The following is a 19,838-nucleotide window of genomic DNA, read 5'->3' on the forward strand; positions in this document are numbered from 1 at the left end:
TCAATCGATGTTTTACGATCATATTATAAACCGATTATGAAACGAAAAGCGCACTTTCCTATATCGGCCGAAAAAAATCGTGATCATGCTATGCTGCAATTTTTTTTCTATTCCTGATGAATTACGTACATGCCGTTGTTAATTCCTTTCGCTTTAACGTCCGAACGAAAGATACTCGGGTTTCAACTCACTATGTTACTGCCATTATGTGCGGCTCTCGCATGATCGAATGAGTCCCCTATAAATAAACTTTTCATACATCAGCGGCGAGAGTGGTCAGCGCAGAATAAAGCACAGGGAGATGAAATCATACCCTGCGCGCTGCAGGATGCACCGTGCATCCGCACCGACGGTGTCCGGTAGCTCGCAGCAGTTTAATCGACGTTCTGCGAGAAACTTTTCCTCCCAGCAGCGCCTGCGTGAGCGCAGTTAAATCAACGCACTAGAGAGACGCGCGTACATAAGAGAAAAGATCATCTCCGATCGTCAAGGTCGACCGCATGTGGCTCGGGGCCTCCTCGCGAAGAAGCGTCGATCCGGTCGCGGTGAATTCGTTCGACTGTTTTCATCGTCTGGCAGCTGTTATCCAGCCCCGTTTCTCCATAGCATTCGCTGCTCCGCGTCCCGGGGCGCGACCGCTTACATTTATCGATTTAAACCAAGTCTCGATGTGATGGAGCAAATGATGGAGAACGATGTGGACGGAGTCGCCGACGAGGTAACCAACCGCGATAACTTATGAACACCACGAAGAATTCGATAACGTGTGATTTTTCTTGTAGAACAATAAAGAAAGGTTAGATACGAATGCTGACGTAAGTGACAATCGTGAGAATTTGGCACTGAGGAAAGAATTTCAAGAAGAAGAGGAGGAGAAGAAGCAGAAGGACGTAGACAAAGCGGATGAGTCTTTTATTCTGGATGAGGAACTGGAGGAATATGATGATGAGGAAGAAAGGCACGGAGAACTCGAAGATGAGGAAATAGAAGAGAAAAAGGATATACAATCTATTGCGACAATCTCTGCCGCGGCAGAAAAGCCCGAAGAGGAAGTGCATGAAGTGATAGAGCCCGATCACGTGCTCGCTGAGATACCAGTCGAGGTTCGCATAAACTTGTCATTCTGCGTCATTCTACCCGTGGAATTACTGTGCCTCACGACCTTCGTAATATTCTAAAGACTTAAGCCTCCCTTCTCATTACTCTCCTCCGCCCGAAAGTATTTCCGCATTGTACACAATTTGTGTTACGTTGTTATTGTGATCGATTGAAATGGTAATAATAAAATGCTTCTGCCAAGCATTCTAAGTCTTTTCATAAAAATAATGACGATAGTGATGCGTAGATTAAAAAGAATATAATTAATTATACTGATCAACGTTCGTACTCAGATTTAATGTGATTGCCAGTACAGATTTTTGCCAGTCGCGAGACAATGATTAGAAAATTGAAAGAATTTCTAGTCGAGCAAACAGAACTACGAAGGAAAAACAGGCTTCTTGAAGTGTGGATTATCAAGCACATGAAAAAGGTTAAGTACTTTAATAATTTAAATCTTTATATCTCATAATTAGATATATAAGGCTGATAAAAAAAACATTTTATAAACATAATATACACATTATTCGATTTTTACTTTACATTGCAATTAGCTATAAATTTCATTTTTTTTTCTTTTCCGATCGCGCGCAATTCTCGTTGCAATTAAGATAATATATGCGTACGTGTACAACATAGAGATATTCGCTGCTTTTAATAAGAACATCTCTTGCTACGATGCGTTTATGCAGACACAAGAGAAAGTGATATTCACAGATACGACAAAGGAATCCGAGCAAATGGAACAGATTTATACCCAAACATTATATACGTATAAACAGCAGCTCGATGATATAATAGAGAAAAGAGTACGGACGACGGCCGAGATGCAGAGTTACGAGGACAAAGTGCGAAAGATGCGCGATGAGAACACACGAGTGTTCGACCAACTTCTGGATCGCGAGAGAGAAGTGGCGACGGGTCTCATTTACGCGAAGACCGGACGAAAGATCACGGAGAAGGCTGTCAACGAGATAACCCGTCGGCAGGTGTAACTTAATGACCGTGAATCATCACTTGTCTATTACAGCAATTATGCGGCATACCAATTAAAGTAACTGTGCGTGCATGTTAGTTGCGCGACTCACATGAGGACTTCTTCATTGCCAGATGTCACGACGCGAGATTCTCGCCCGCAATTGTTACGAGTATATCGTTCTGCAGCATCGTTTCGACGAGGTAAGAACACTGCTGCGAAATCTGGAAACCCTCGGGGAAGGAATGACTACTATGGATTACGAGGTTTTATATATCTCTCATGTAAATAATAAGGATAAATTGGACGAACGCGACAGAGAATTAGAAAAATTACGCAACAAGTACGTTAAAACACGCAACACTTTGCCTTTATTTATACAACTTAAATATTTTATAATTATATCATATTACATTAAAACTTGGCTTCTGAAAAAATTTTGCATGTTCGTTGAACCTTCTTTTAGTCATTTCGAAACTACCGATAAAGATCGTGTTTGGCGCTTTAATTTTTACTCTGGAAATATTTTATAGATTGCATTACTGGTTTAGATAGAGTTATCTAGAGAGATATCTAATGTCACAGCTTTAATATGAAAGATCTTTGACTTAAGGCGACGAATGAATTATTACTGATATATCTTTCTAATCATCTATCGGAACAAGGGTTTTATTAATAGAACTTGTTGGCAAATCGAAATTAGAATCGCTGAAGTGGTTAACGGAGTCGCTCACTACAAGGAAAAGGAGACATGCCTCGCGGAGGACATCGAGTTTGAAGAACGCGAATTGGATGAGTATCGCGAACGGACAGCCAGAGTTCGAGAGGATGTCAATAAGCTCCATTTAATTCTAAAAGATTTACGACAAGCTCATGCCGAGAAGAGGCTCGAAGGCGGGTTGCTGATGGTTCCGTAAGATCTTAGTTAGTTTCGTGCGTAGCGATTTCGGTCAATGTCATTCACGGTTCATTGACCCAGGCCGGTACTGCGTGAGATGGAGAGGACGATAAAGTCGCTGGACGCTTTAAGGAATGACATTGAGATAATCAAGCGCGAGATTCAACAGGACGGCCCTGCAAACGGAGAGAAGAGGAAGATATTGGCAATGCCGATGATAACACAAGGCAAACCGGGTCGTTCCTAACAAATGATAGAAATTCTGTAACGTCTCTTTCGCACGAGGATTTATTTACTGGCTATATAGCTTTTCGCGAAAATACATATGCCGCCTGCGGACATGACGCAAATAAGTACTATGTTTCTCCTTTTTTTTATCTGTGATCCGTCCGTTCATACTTGTTGCGAAACAAGATTTATAACCAAGCCAAGAACGGCGCAGCTGGTCCAATAATTAGCGAATCTCGCGGATTAATCGGCGAGTGATTGATTCCACGCGCGGGTATTATATGAGAAATAAACCGCACTTGTGTAAATCACAAACACGCCCACGTACACCGTATCGAAGCACTTGGCATTGCACGTGAGTGCGATAAGTCGTTCGTATTATCGCCTTCTGTGTGACAGCTTAATATCATACTAGTAAATATCGTATGGTGATGGTACGACTCGACCAAACAATTGCAAATTTCCTACGTTGTTGCGTGCAAATTACTGTTCACACCGTATCACAATTATGTTATCGCGATTTAAGACGAACTCGTCATTCCGTAATCGTGATTTCACATTATTCATGAAGCTTATAATTATGGCGCGCTACGGCATATTCAGCGGTATATTAATTAAAAGGATAGGTTTGCTCGCAGAAATCAAGGGCCGACACAGAATATAATTAAAGAAAAATTTTTCTCCATGCAACGCACGTGTGTAACGCTCTCAGTTGAATGATTTATATTTGAGGACACGACGCATTCGACGATCGAAGCTTTCAAAATCAAATTAATTCATCCAGTCGTATCAATCCGCCTACAAATGTTTTTATACCGATTCGTTGATCATACAATCGATGCGTGTTAGTGGACGATGTATTCGTATATTGTCAGTCGTAAAGGCACACATTTTCACATACAGAAGAAACAAGCATGTTAGTTTAAAATGTATTAATTATGGATTCGTGCAAAAAAAAATAAATCTGCATACAGGTTTTCACCGAGCCTGTCTCGCGTCACAGGCGTGATGTCAGTTCGCTCTTAACTCGATTACTGCATTAGAGAGAACGCATGCGTGTAAAGTCCGACGTACTCTTTACTGTCCATGCATATGGAATGAATCCAAGCAAGGCAGAATAAATTGAGTATGCGTGAGAACATTAATTCTTCCAACAAACGATTTGATCTTTTTTTTTATTCCATTGCTAGTTACATGTATGCAAAAGTCTCGTCCGCAGTTTTTTCTGTTTTGTATATTAAGAAAAAAAATATTTTTCCATAACATAAATCAATATTAATTAAATTTGTTATACTAGTAGAATTTTCGATTGTAATATTTTATTCTGGTCAAAATTATATTTATCTTATATTTATTTCTTTGTCGTCATATTATAAAAAATTGCAAATACATTTTTAAAAATTATCAGAAACGCGATAGGTTTTCATATGAATATAATATTTCTCATTCAATTAGGTTTTTGGTATTAATGTTTCCAAACTGTAACAGTATGAGAAGAAAGATAGAGAAAGAGAAAAAGAGAGAGAGAGGGTAAAAAACCCGTTTAATTTTTGTCGTCCTTTAAATTTGGTTTGTAAAAATCTCATCACGTAGAAAATATCTACCCACATATCTTTTTATTTATTGTACACTACCTTTTGTTTTAGGTACATAAATCGTCCTGAACTATCGGTATGAAATAATGATTTGCATAATCTGATCTTATTGTTAGTTTATGTACTTGCAAGAATGAATAGCGACACTGGAGCCATCATAAATTCGCTCATTGACAGAAGATTTTATTGTTTCGACTCAAAAGACTTCTTTACGTTTTACATTTTTCTTTGTCTCTTTATCATTTTTAGTTGCCGATTGTCCGTTTTCTTTCAAATTTTTTACTAAAGTGTGTTTTTAAAAGCTTTGCATCAATACCATGCGCACAAGGAGCGCATGGTATTGATGCAAAGTTTTTAATTTTAACAAAAAAACTAACGACTTCTATTATATCACTGACAATGAGTAGATTAATAGACTGAGTTTTTTAGAAATCTTTCTTTTCAAGCGTCGACTGTGAGTCATGTCTTGCTTTTTACACAGATTCGATTATGTCCATATTTAATGATTATTACGTTCAATCCGTTTCTCTCGAATTCCCTTGATACCTCGCACTGTAGTTTTGAATCATCGAGGCAGATCCGCATAAACGAACCGAGGTTTCGTAATTCTTATTACAGGCGCAGATGAGTTAGTGGAATAGCGTTAGATTAGCAAACGCGTTTCATTGTCAGCGTGTGGGTAGTCCCATTCATTCATCCACCCACCAAGGCACGGTATAATTTCACAAAGATTCTAAAGGTTATCCGTGTGTATATATATATATATATATATATATATATATATATATATATATGTGTCTATCTATATGTATATGTATATTCTCGTATGCGGGCATGCGAGATCCCAAGATCACGAGTAACCGTCGAAAAAGGATGTTCATTAATTTCACGTAGGCGTAGAATTGACTTCGGCGACAAGATAAAATCGAGCGAGGGTGTATCTCCCGCCATTTCGCATCGAAAGGGTGAGGCAACGATCAGGCGAGGCTGCTTCGCATGATTTGGGGCCAATTAGGGCCGGCGTTGAAGCCATTAATCCCTTTTGGTAATTTGTCCGTACCCGGAATTGATTTAAGACCGACGCGTGGATCGAAGGTAAGACGGATGGCTCTGTGTAGACCACGAGAAGAGGTGACGTGTCAATTAAGCTACCCTACAATTCACCGGAAAATTATGTACGGAGGCCACGATACGTGGCACGATAAATCACCGGCCGGTTTCTCAAATGCTTTTCGATTTGATGATTATTTATGCGTGTTCGATAATACATGTGTCGTGGTACTCGCATGCAATCCAATATACGGTCGCTCGATGGCCGTTTAATCGCGTTGCTTAGACTCGTTGCCAATTGTTTTATATTAATTACTCGACAAACCATTTAAACTGTTTCCGCGACGTTTAACGTTGAACTCGTACATTCATGCTACTGCAATATATTCGGGACTAATTAAATGGCGAGATTTTTTTCGGAGATCTGCGACATTTTTTCACATTTACTATATACTTTTTCGCTTTGTATTCTATACCATTCAATTCTTACCTTCAGGTAGAAAATTCATGTTGCGAGATCTTACGATTTTCTACCTGCGTGTTCTAAAAATTGTCCTTTGCTTCAAACTTATTCTCTTCGAGAATTCTTTTTTCTTTGTACTTTTTATGTAGTATTCATTTTGTAAGAGTTAAACTTTCTTGCTATTCTATTATTCTTATTTTTATTAGTATTACTATTATTATATACTACTACTATTAATATATTTCCACATCTATTTTTACGTTCCACAAAATCCTATAACTTTTCTGCAAAGCAGATTTGATATAGACATACGAAATATTACATAAATTCTCGTTTCTTTCGGTTTTAATTCACTTTATTTCTCTTCTCACGTACATTGTAAAATTGTCTCGTTTCTTTATTTTCTTCGTTTCCCTCTTTCTCTATTTTATTTGCTTTATCAACATAACACGTGTTAAAATTTAATATCTTTGACAACAAACAAATGTATCATCGTAAATCGAATAGTTGGTCCAAAGCAAAACTATGCAAAACAAAGAGAAATCTCCCGGCATAACTTTCCGAGAGATCGGATGCATTTGCATCCATTTTGAATACATTCCGTTGTATGATCTAACTACGGTATAGACTTTCATCTGTTTACCATAAAAATTGGAGCTATCTAATCCCGATAGAGAGATCCCGCGGCTGGTCTTAACCTTTCTCGTTCCCAAAGTCTATCGATCGATCTCACGGCTCTTTATTCGATTCGAATTGAATCAAATCAACGAATTTTTCTGCAATGCCGATTTCGTAGTAATTCTTCGCGTGTACAATTTGAGATTTGCTAGTGAATGACTAATGTCATATTTAGTAATCGGCGTGACGTCTTTAATTCAGGCTGTGCACGATCGCAAACGAAGAAGAATGCAAAACTGCAACGAGAACGATCGTAAATTTCTTAATCAATTTAATGTCTTCGCTGAACTATTGTATAACAAATTCTAATAGATTATAATCTGTATAGTCATGTTTTACGAACCGTTCGTGTTAGATTCGCTTCACAGAATCGATAAAAGTCGACAGATTGTCTTGGCCAGTTGATGCGAAGCGCTCTCGGTCCGTCTTTTCTGTAGCACACGAATTTTACAAAAGGTCGAGCGTAACGCGGTAATTACGCGAACGCGGAACCCTTCTGTAAAAGGGAAAACGCAAGAATCATGTTCACTCTCAAGGTCGACCAGTATCCTACCGGCCGCAGCCTGCATAACGCGTTTCTATTACGCGGTCAATTGCAGCGATTGTTGCGTGTCTCTCGCAATCAGTGGCTCGGTCTACACGTGCTCCGTATATTTGCGCGTATTTCTTCTCCCTTCTCTTTTCTGTCTTGTCTGTAGTTTTGACGGACTCACAATGCATTTATTCTCGATGGCGCCAAAAAAATTTGACAGAATATCCATTGAATAATAAATTGTGTATAAATTTATAGTCTCCGATTTTTTGAGAACTTTGCTTTCGATTTCTCCTGACCCCGCTGGCGGAAATCTATCGCCATTATTTTAATCACAAGATAAACGATCTCGAACGGAACTAATTTCTCGAAAAATTCCGTTGAAAGCGCTCACGAATAAGGTCGGATGATCTGCCCTTCCTTAAACCAGTTATGCGACACAACGGTTTCTTTCGGGACTGATTGCGCGCACGAAAATGGCGTAATCATCGTGATTAACGAGAAAATCATGTCACCGTCTTCGTCGTTTTCTTTCGTCGTTGAGCCTCTAATTGGAACACGTCGGCGTTCGAGAGACTGCGGTTACCGTATTGGAGCGTATGGGGTAACATTTGGGTCGATTAACGAAGCCGATAGCTACGGTGAATACATGTTTGCATACACATAAATAAATAAAATATTTATAGATACGTCACGTTATACAACTCGCATGAGACATTGACGTAAGTAAATACAACTATTGAGAGCCTCTTTTACAGCGATTTTAGAATGACGTGTCGATGACGCATTTTCAACCGAACATGTTTATCAAATGCTATTCTAAATCGCGTGTTCAGTCAAACATTCGGGAATGTTTTAATTGTACCGATAATTGAATCGACCTTTCCTCTCTTCGGGTCAACAGCATCGAAGGACTCGACGTCCTTGGCCACAACCGGCAGATGGTTGGCAAGACGTTGGTTGGCGCAATCCGGCTCACGGTGCACACCAATGCTGGTATGTGCATTCGTGCCCGTACGATCTAACTTACGAGGCAACATCTCGTTTCTTTCGAACTGGCCGCGAACAAGAGCAAGAAGATGCCGGGGCGCCTTGAGTGCCTCGACGACCGAGAATTTCCTCGGGGATATTGTCGCGACTTCTCGCGCCGGAACATTCGCACCGGACGCTGCGCCATGCTTGTTACTTTCTTCTTTGTCCCTTTTTTTCGGCATTTTTATTGTCAATGTTACATCCACCCGGAAAGGTCGAGGCACACGTTAACCGATACTTTATGCGCCTCGCGAGAATTATTCCCGATACAGGATTGTAAATAATACCATTGTATGCTCTTATGGACGATTGCGCAAGTGGTCAGCGTATATATGTGGACACTTATCCTGCACGGCGACACATTTTCAGAGTTACGCATAAATGTGAAATTATGTAAGTACTGGTAAGCGTGTAATAAGTTTAAACCAATATGGTATTTTAGTAGGACTTTACGAGGCGCGATACCTGCGTGGGTGCCTGCGGAATACGAACCCGGAATAATTTTTGTGAAGAGGAACATGCGTGTGTCCGGTTGTATGGTAGTAGATAAGCATTCATAAATTTCTACCGAAACGATAATCTGTTATCGTTAAGTGATAATGTTATAACTTTCCTTCGCGCGGATAACATGTCGATAAACTTGAAATATTTAAAGAATCTCTTTGATACGTCTAGACAACTTGCACAAATAAGTAAAAGTTTTACACCTAATTAAGAAAATGCAATAAAGAGATAAAAGTTTTTCATAGATATTTCATGATTACTATAGTATTTTTTTATAATTCAAAAAAGCTCAACAGACGCTTGTTTATGATCATATGAATCAAATGATGGATTTTATTTATATATATTTTTGCTATGACAGTTATCTATATATATATTTATTCTGAAAAATCTGGTTGATATTATTATTCGCGATTTTATTTTTAAAAAGAATGACGTTGTTTGACTTTTTAATTGCAAAATATTTCGTATTCGTGATTTAACGAAAATCATTATTTAAAAGCAAAAGATACATTGAAATGTATTAAATTGTCTACACAGAAAAAGTAAGTGTCAAATCAAAATATATATACTTGTATGAACCCCTAATAGCACATATATTCAAAAGATGTTTATAAGAGAGCTGTAGAATGTTGAAATATTTTTTAATATCTTATGGATCTTTTATAAACATCTTTTGAACATGTGTGCTGTTAGGGAACGCATTCATTGTTTCGTATATACATATACATATGCAATAATTGATAATCTTCTTAGAAGAATTTGAAAATCTTAAATTTCAATAATACTATAGCTCATTTCAATACTATAATTCGATTTGAACATGCTTTATTTTCTATCCAACATTTTTTCCTCTCCATTTAAGAAAATTATTCTTAAACAAGAATATATATATTTTTTTTATCAACTTGAACTATCTTTATTCAAGCACATTTTTCATAGTTAATCCAATATAATCTCATTTCAAGATTTTCATTTTAAAACTAAAAATATTGTCAAAATAAAAATATATTTTTTTCTGTGTAGCTATAAATATTATTCACTATATTTGTTTTATATTTTTCTATAGATTTCGTGATTGAAATTAATTTATATTGAAAAAATTAAAATATAAAAATTAATTATTTTATTTTTACGTGAGAGGCCAGAGTCATGTTTTATAATATGTATGTATGAGTATAAACATTCTCTCTTTTTTGAGATCACATTTATAACATGTAATTTCATATCATAATATTATATATGTATACAAACTACGTCATGTTTGATCATCATTCTTAGTCATCGTCAAGAAATTCTTTTTAATTAAATTTTGACACGAGAGTCCGACACATCGTGCATCCATTCGTTAATTAAATTTCTAATCACCGGATCGTAGACGGAAGGACCTTGAAATCACTGTCCGAGTAAGCATTGACTTGAATCGGCGAATTTAGCACGCCTTTGCGTATCCTGCTCGCAAAGCACGAGCAGGATAACGTGGTCGAGGAGCGAACGTCTCGAGGACCGAACGAACGGAGAAGAGGGATAATAGACATACATAGATTGTAGCAGTCGCGGAGAGGCCTCTGCCTCTATGGCACGGAGGAATGAAGAGCGGGTAGTGCGCGCGGTCGTTTGCCTTGGATTGCCTTCGAACCGGCGGAGCACCGAGCGTCGAGCCGTCGAGCCGTCGAGCGTCCGATCCCGATTCTGATCCCGGCTGGTTTCCGCCGCGCATTCCATCCAGTCAAGTCGGCCACGCTCGGCTCCGCTCGCGGATCTTCGATCATTGCCGCTCTCGCCGCCCAGCTCGGACCGGCTGTCGGCCGACTTCGGCAACAGTCGTGCGTCGGCACTCGCACGGAGTAGAATGCGCGTACTGTCTTTCGTTTCGAATCTGTCGATAGAAAATGACTTCGGTATCTCTGTCGTGCTCGTTACGAGATGTTAAAAACTTTATACGCCGTAAGACTGATGACGTGCCGATCGATGGTGTTATGTTGATAATACTGTGGTGAACCTACTTTGGAATTCAACCGCGAAGAAAAAGTAGCGGGAGAGAAAACCGTGCTCTCTCGCACGTGATTTCAAAAAGAGCGTTTTCCTCTCTGAAAAGAGCGCTCTATCGTGTTTTAACGTGGTGTTAGTATACAGTGGATGTGCTGATTTCATCGTTTCTCACAGTTTTCCTCAGGGACTTCGCGATCGACAGACACAAGCCTTTCCCTGCATCAGCGGCATAGCAACGACGATCAAGTGGAGTTGCAGCCGTCTTTGCGCATCAACAGGTGGAGACCTGCAAAGCTATAGGTATATGTATATATCAGCTTCTATATTTCTTTGCTTCGCTCTCGCCGACACCTGCGCTTCGCGCCAGGTGGCAGCGTGAAGACAGCCGTCCTTACTCGTAAGGGTTTCCTAAGCAATATTTTGACGAAGTTCATTCGTAAGCGCATTCACACTTCACACCTGCCCATTAGTATGAATTCTCCCTCTTTTTTTTTTTTTTTTTTCGAAAACGCGATATACTGATATCACGTGCTGAAGACATTTCATTACATAATATTACGAATATGCGGTCAGTTTCAAGTTTCATTTATCAATTCATTAAGTTGACTCTCTACTTTTGCGTATGTTAAAATCGTGATTCTATATTTCATAAGAATATAAGAATTTTCTAACCATATCAGCCGTTTGAATCGTAGCCATTATAAATGTATTTAAACTCATTGTCAGTGAAAACGAATCCACGAGTTGCTTGCGCAAAAATTGTCAGAACAACTCGCGGGTAGTCTAATATAATATATTATATGCTCATCCGAGTGAGTTAAATATCATACTTAAAATTCGGTGCGCTTGACATTCCGAAATAGCTGGAAACTTCCTGCCACAACCACGTAACGGATTCAGTCTTTGTAACCTTCTTCTTTTCACAAGAAGAAAACAGCAGTGTGAATTTTAACGAGTCATTCTTCTTTTAGCTTAACAAATTTTAGACCATTCTTCCGAGTTTTTTTTTTTTTCTTTTCTGCTCATTCTCGCTCTTCTTTCAAAATGACGCACAGTTTCAAAATTACCTATTTCCAAAAATTCTCAATATATACAATATTCAAAGGCGTAAATTGAATAATAAGGAAACGCTGTATGAAGCGCATGTTCTCTCTATGAGGTATATACGATGCATTGGATGTGATCCGCCATTACCGGCAAACCTCGACATTCTTAAGGAATCTTTCGCGTACGGTCGACCGGTACGTTGAACCGATTTTCCGGTTGGATCCATTGTTTGGTTTATAAGGCCTCGGCAAAACTTTCTTTTGGGAAGAGATGCTCGCACGCTCACAACGAACAGTCGCAGTTATAATCGGCTCACTATTCAGTACTGAACAGGTTGTTGACCCGCAAGACTCTCCCGCGAGTCGCGTTGGTTTTTTTTTTAATAATTCACGCCTGTGATGTTGTTTGAGCGCGCGATGACCTTGACACCAGGTCGATACCAAGGTTGGTATCGAGCCTTGACCTTTTCCGCACGCGCATCCATAGATTGTTTCTTCGTCGTGGCGGACAAGCGTGATGTTGGCGCGCACTCGCGTGAATCGGAGCGAAATAGGATTTATTAAAAGCTTTGAATAAATATATATTGTAACAAGATTAATTTTTTCAATTTTATTATATTTAACGTGAACGTGTGAATATAATCGCGTGCAGATAAATGATTAAACTTTATAAATGTGCCATCGGATAAGAAAAATATTAACCATTATATGTTAATTTTAAAACTAAAATAGGCGTTAGTATGTGTATGTTTTCTTCAACTAAAATTTAGGTTGTGGGAGTTGCATTATCTAGATTTTTTCATCATTTCCTTTGAAAGACTCAAAGAAAGAGAAAAGATGAGAAATATCTTTAAATTCATGATGATAAAAAATAGAATCGGATTGCTAATATTATACAGATTTAAAACGTGAAAATATATCTTACAAATTTTATCAACAGAAAAGAATTATTGATTATTTTATATTATTAATTATAAAATAAATACATAAAATAATACATAAAAATTTAATAATTTTATGATTTAGATTTACTTGCTCATTTTTTTATAAATTAGTGCGAAAGAAAATTAAATTAATCTTTCAGTCGGCATACTGATAACGGTATCGGATTAGAGATGTTAAATGTAGCAGCAACGTGTGAATGTAAATTGCACGACTTATTTGATAAACGTATAACTAATATAAGAGAAAAAAATATCCATGTACTATTAAATATTATTAAATTTCACACTGAGTGGAAAAAAGTTAAAATTTGATTACTGGTCTAATAAAAAATAAAAAATTCTGTTTACTCGTCTAATGAGAAATAAAAAATTCTGCTTTAGAGAAAAAGTGATGAATTGTTAATAAGTTTTCTTTCAAGTACTCGTTGCGGTGTATGATCATACATAATTCGAAATATATAAGCTACTTAAAAAAAAATGATTTATGCATAAGTACAAGGATGAAAGTGCCACTTTCTTTATATACGTATTAGCGAGTTACTCGCGTTCACGCAATCATTGATGATTAGAAAAGTAATTGCGCAATTTTCAATGAAAGTTTGTGTGTGCCGATGTTAGTACCGGAAATGTCAAATACCATAGTTCAACTGGCTTCGATATATTTGTCCATGCTATGCGTAAAAATTGTTGCGAGACTGGTATCAGGGACAACAAAAGTTCGCTATGAATGTGCTCGTTTTCTTTAGACATTTGTGTGTGAAGGTTCTTTTCATGAATGAAACATAACTACTTTTGAGAATTTTGCTTGTACAAAGAGACCATCAATGCAGGTAGCTACCTATAATAATTACGAATGGACAGTAACTATTACGGCAACACATCAAAAATAGCCAAAGAGATTATCAAAAAAAGTGACGTTTAAAATACTATTATTAAATTATTAAATTACTCAACTCGTAACAAGGCACTATAGTGAAAGTTGCTGCATATAAGTTTTTGTATCTTCTGACAAATAAATTATTTTATTTATTTATTTATAGAGTTTTTTAATCCAATTTTTTAGAGATATATATACACGTGGATTTGTTTACTAAATTGTGTAAAAGTATAACTTACAATTAGTTACAGAAGGTTATTACAAAATTTATGTCACACATTTTGAAACAAAAGAGATTTTAAACAAAAGTCTACGACATGATCGTCTTTTTTGTACCTTTGTATACCTTATACCTGATTAGTCTGGAATTTATTTATTTCAAAAGAAATATGTTTTCGGCTTAAATACTTCTTGGAAAACGTCAATTTTGGCAGGATTTATGGTTTAGCTTTGGTTTTTCTTTATTGAATCTTGGATATCTATTTCGACGAACTTTTAAATGAATATACCTGTAGTTGTCGGCTTTATGGTTTTAAAGCATTTAAAGATTTTGTAGTGTGAAAAGAGAAGAAGGGAAGGGAGACATAGGTGAAACTATTGCCTTGAAAGTAACACGTGTTGCTCAAGAAGATTCGACAGTAGGTCTCTTGAATTATAAACTTACAGTATTCTCCGATATCTAGCAAATGTAGGCTTCTAGTTCTTCAAGTTACATCTCTTCTCTTCGATTATTACTAGCCAGAAAATCTAGTTGGACTGGAACACGTTCCAATTCTATCGCAAAGATCAGCAGTTGCTTTCCAGGTCGTCTATGTAGAATTACGTGATCTATCTATCCCGATGATTATACATAGACTGTTTCAAGTGAGAAAGTTATTATTCTAGCTATGATTCATTCCGACTTGATCAATTTCTAATGATTTGATGCACGCGACATTTATTCGATTTAATAATCAAAAAATATATTATATATTTAAATTATCTTGTAAAATATATTTTTAAGTTGAAAAGTAATGTGAAACTAAAAAGGTATATAATTTAAGAATATAAAAATATAAGTTTGAAAATATATACATAAAAATTATATATGAAAAAGTTATATATAGTTATATATGAACTCATAAAATTCAATATGTTTCCAACTACCTCAGACGATATTTATTTCATACTCTTTCAGATGGTAAGAATAAAAAACAGCTGCTATTAAATCGATTTGACGTTATGCATTCGAGAACGGCGAGTCGATTACGACCGATGACTGTCTAGGCCGTTTATCTCAGCACATCTTGAATATTTTCTCTATCGCGTCTCTCTATCCGTCCATTCTACTGTTTCGTGCGTATACAATATGTCGGTAGACATTGCAGCCGGATGTCCTTCGTAGAAAAAGAAACAAAAAATAGAAAGGAAGAATAATAGGTAGTGAAGCCCGGTGAAAAAGGAACGAAGCCATCGGAGGGTAATCCATTTCGCATTAATATTCCTGTTGGCAGGCAATAGCCATTGAAATTGCGAGCTTCCAGAGCGGGTATAATCGACGATTGGCCCGTAATCTTGGGAATCAACATGGAGGGGGAGTAAAATGGAGAACGAACATGAGATTCAAGGAGTGGGAGCTCGATAGAAGGGCGATAGAAGAGCATGTTGCCGCGGGATATCGGCCGCGCGCCTCTAAACACTGTAAATCGTGAAAAGCGGACGCATGTAAATCCCCGGAGAAACGTGCAACGCGCGGTACCTCGCGGCAATAATAAGCGATCGGGGTAAATGTAAGAGAGGCGTTATTACCGGATCGCAATTGCTATTTCAGGAGTAAAGCTATTCTTCGCGGTATGATGATCAGACAGGCCGGGATCCTCGATGTATTTATTACTCATGCGCGGAAGTATGTCTTCCAGGGTTTTCTTCTTTTTTTTTTTTTTTTTTTTGTGCCTTATATATGAACCGAGGGATACGAAAGAAATACAATATAAGTCATATCGAATAATTCTAGGAGGAGGATAACTTCAGATAAATAACGCGCCAAATAATGCTCATTCGATTATTTCCGGTCAACAACGGTTTCATTAATCTAATTAATATTTATTTTGGAATATGAACACGCGATCTCTCTATCGTCTTAATTCATACTTTAGCAAACAAGCGCGACGAGGATGAGAGAGAGTTGCGCGGAACGACTTTCGTTCGCAGGACCTCGTTCGTATAATTTTCTGTAAAAAACAACTGGGAACGAGCATTTTTCACTGGCTGACATTGACGTTAACATTTCCTCAGGATAATCTCAGTGTTCCGGTTAGGCAGCTTTCTTCTTATTGTAGAATTCTCGGATTTTTTACGATTCACTCTTGTGTAAAATTTGCCAGTAATTATTCAGAGAAAAGTATGATATTTTCGAGATCTGCGAAATTTATTTTTACATGAAATATAAATTTATTTTTCCATAAAAAATTTAAGTTAGAAACAAACTTTAAAAAATTCTATTTTTAAGTTATTTAAAATTTTCTATTTTGTTTATATTACTAACATCGAAATGAAAGTTACACAATATGCGAACAGGACTATATTTATCGCGTGAGAGTGAATCAATTGTCATACCGATGGTCCGAAGTACCATCGGTTTCAAGTCATAGGCTTTGCAATGCGCTGATAATAAGCAATGCTCCATCTGGTCTCGAGATTTTATGAAGTCGCGCGTGTGGCCTTTTGCACCACGAATGGCGGTGCGTGCCATGGCACTCAAGTCATTTGTGACAATGAGCAAATGTCGATTCTGCAAATGTCGATGACACGCCACGGAGAGCAGAGCGGTCATTACATCGGTACACTCGCGAACCGTGAATGATTGCTGGAAAATTATTGTTCCGGGCGCGAGCGACCACGCTCTTGTCGTGCAGCGTTTCCGATTGCAACATAAATTCCATTTTTTAAACAAACATTCCGTTCATACGGAAAAGAAAAACATTTGATACACTTCCTATTTAAGTCGTTAGACGGTAAAGTGATTAACACATACACAAATGAAAGAAAATATATTAATATACTAAATATAAAAATAATAAATAAAAATACTTTTAATGTCAGGATATATCTTTCTTTAAATTTATTTTAATGATATCCAAGGAAATACTTTCATTTATAAAAGAACATGTGAGTGTGACTTAAATCCAAGTAAACTATTCGCTTCTAAAATTCCAAATTCCAGTAAAGCTTGTTTGTTGATAAAGATACTCATTAAAAGAATGTTGATTTAATTACAGTACAAGACCGAATTTGTTTTTCTACTTTCTCATTTTTTTATATCTTTTCTAGATTAAACGTAAAAATAAAAGCGTAGATTTAAAAATATACAAAAAATAATGTAATTAATCGCAAACAATTTAAACTATAACTCTATATTCAGTAAAAAAAAAAAAAAAAACACGTTTGTAAAGTATTTCTGATGTTTCAGTTAAAATTTTAAATATCATGTTTTACTCATAAATTTCGCAAATAGGTAGTCGAGCCTTAAAAATCAAAGTCAACTTTTCTATTCTATTATATTATTATATGTGATTTGTATAATTAATAAGACTACTATGACTTTAAAAAATAGATACCGAATTTTTTTTATAACCAGCATACTGCGTTGTACATATGTGAGCAGCGCTTACACCCTTTATTGATATCATTTCCATATGATAACGTAATAATAATATTTTATAACGTTCTATTCAGCATAAAGTCCGGTTTCTTTTGTTTCTCAGTCCAGCAAACTGACTAGCGTCATTGCAGAAAATCAGTCTATCGACTGTGACGATCTCGAAAAAGATATCAATAGTCCTTGATCAAAATAAGGTCATGCATTACCGGTTTTAGAATATTGTCGATTATTCCGTTCGTCGATATACATTATGTTTTTTTTTTTTGTCAATGAGCTCGATCGAAATAAATTTGCGTAAACAGCACGTGAGCTTGACGCTATCTTGAAATATGTTCAACGAGAAAATTCAACAATCTCGTGTATTGCGATCTGTATATTCATTTATTTGCAATTCTCTGTTATCGCGATAGGAACTCGACACGACATTGTGATAACCTCCAATTTTTCCGCGATTATTTAGTTTTTCACAGTTTTTTTAAAGATCTGAAATGACTATAAACATGAAAGCTTTTTTATTAATTAATCTTATAATTAATTTTATCACATAATGAAGTACTGTATTTTCGAAAAAACAGGGTCATACAAGTCAATTAATATAATCGAACCAAGTACAATTTCAGTTAACCAAGTTACTCTTGGAACAGCTGATTGAGAATCCGTAATCATAACATTTTTAACAGAAATGCTTCATGAAGCCGATATAACGTTTCCGTATTCTTCGAATTCTTCCTCAGGCTTTCTTGAAACTACCTCTCGCTTCCTTAGATTATCCGGCGTTTACTCCTTTTTGCTTTCTTTCTCTCTCATTACAAGGTCCCGATCATTTGATCATTGGTCGATGATGCGTGGAGACTGCTACACCAATTCCTGTATCCGAAGCAAGTATCGTCCCATGATTACCCTAATTAGTAATTGATGAAGCAACCGGGGCTCATGGAAGCACTCGACCGTGCTGTTGTTAGACTCTTCAAGAGTCAACTTTTGTTAAAGCCCCGAAGATATAACTACCATAAACCGAACAACTGTTTTCGCTTCGATCCGTTCGGACGTGTTACGACCGATTCATTCCGTATTTCACTTCCTGCTTCGATCGTTAATCATGTTTCCGATATTCTTTCATTTCTGATGTGTAACAGAGTAAATATATTAATTATAAAAACCAACAAAAATCGCAATCAATTTGTAGAACGCTTTGTTTGCAAATTTGCGATCGTTAACGTAGTATCGTATAAGATACGACATTTATTTACGCCGTTTGCGTTTACCGATGTTATCAACGTAATTACCACCAATAAAGTGGCGAAATCGACGCGTATAAACAGCAAAATTTCCTGTTTTCTGAAAAATTGCGCAAAACTGCGCGGATTCGTTACAAACGATTTCTTCAAAGTTAGATTAAATGTCAGAGCTTGATATATTAGCACAATAGACTGGGAAAACTGCTTGAAGAGCGACGCTATTATTCAGTTGCTTTATTACCGGGTCCCATTATGCCATAATATACCATGAAACCATTAAACTGTATGTCGTTATAATGCGCGCTCGCCACAATAATTCATTAAAATTCGTTATATTGTATAAACGGATTCACTTTTTAGGGTTTGTTTATGCTAGATCTCGTCGCATTGTAGTTTTAATGAAAGAAAGCGTTCGAAGAGTTGCGCTATCGTATTCACACCGGCTAGAAGTGACGAAACATCTATGAGAAATATTTCTACGTGACGTGCTTCGACCTAAAACGCCCGCAGGAATCCGACAATTGTTGATTTAGGATCGAGCACACCGTGAATAAATAGCGGTCGAGGAACGGAAAGTAACTTGGACCATGTGCTCATCGTTCCGCGATTTCGATCTCAATGTCAAACATGGCCGGCTCTGTTATCGCAAGAATGTATGGCTTGTGCGCTCTCGCATAATGCGATTTACGATTACGATAATTCGCGACGTTTATGACGTTCGAAAATCGCTACGGCTCGCATTAACTCCCTTCGTGTTTTGAGCACTACGCGTAAGATCGTAAAAAGGCGAATGTACAACCGGTTGAAATCGAACGTCGCTCGTAAAGGAGGAACGACTTTGTGTCGCACGGATCGGCACTGTAAAATCAAGTAGTTTATATAAATGCATACAAAGTTTCGTCCTGCAACTTTTTCCTTTCGTTTTACTAGTCACTATTATATGACTGTTTTAAACATTTTGTTAGGGTAAACTCGGGTAAGATGGCCATAGTTTTTTAAAATGCAAAAAACATACTTTTTATTTTTGTTATTTTTTAATAATGTCTG

General features: G+C 37.0%; 2 protein-coding genes across 2 annotated transcripts in view; both read left to right on the plus strand.

The window, feature by feature from the left end:
* Positions 1 to 459: 459 nt before the first annotated feature.
* LOC140662882 (uncharacterized) lies at positions 460 to 3,219 on the plus strand. Its single transcript, XM_072886575.1, has 7 exons — positions 460 to 718; positions 783 to 1,103; positions 1,415 to 1,531; positions 1,791 to 2,087; positions 2,209 to 2,417; positions 2,778 to 2,987; positions 3,054 to 3,219. Exons 1-7 carry the CDS (start codon positions 674 to 676, stop codon positions 3,217 to 3,219), a joined length of 1,365 nt encoding a protein of 454 aa, XP_072742676.1. The 5' UTR covers positions 460 to 673.
* Positions 3,220 to 10,869: 7,650 nt separating this feature from the next.
* The window catches only part of Shrm (shroom), a 121,018-nt gene continuing 112,049 nt past the window's right edge, over positions 10,870 to 19,838 (plus strand). The window contains exon 1 of the mRNA XM_072887209.1: positions 10,870 to 11,346. The gene's annotated coding sequence lies outside the window, so the exon portion shown is untranslated. The remainder of the gene's footprint in view (positions 11,347 to 19,838) is intronic.

This window comes from Anoplolepis gracilipes, chromosome 2 (assembly GCF_047496725.1).
Source record: "Anoplolepis gracilipes chromosome 2, ASM4749672v1, whole genome shotgun sequence".
NCBI lineage: Eukaryota > Metazoa > Arthropoda > Insecta > Hymenoptera > Formicidae > Anoplolepis > Anoplolepis gracilipes.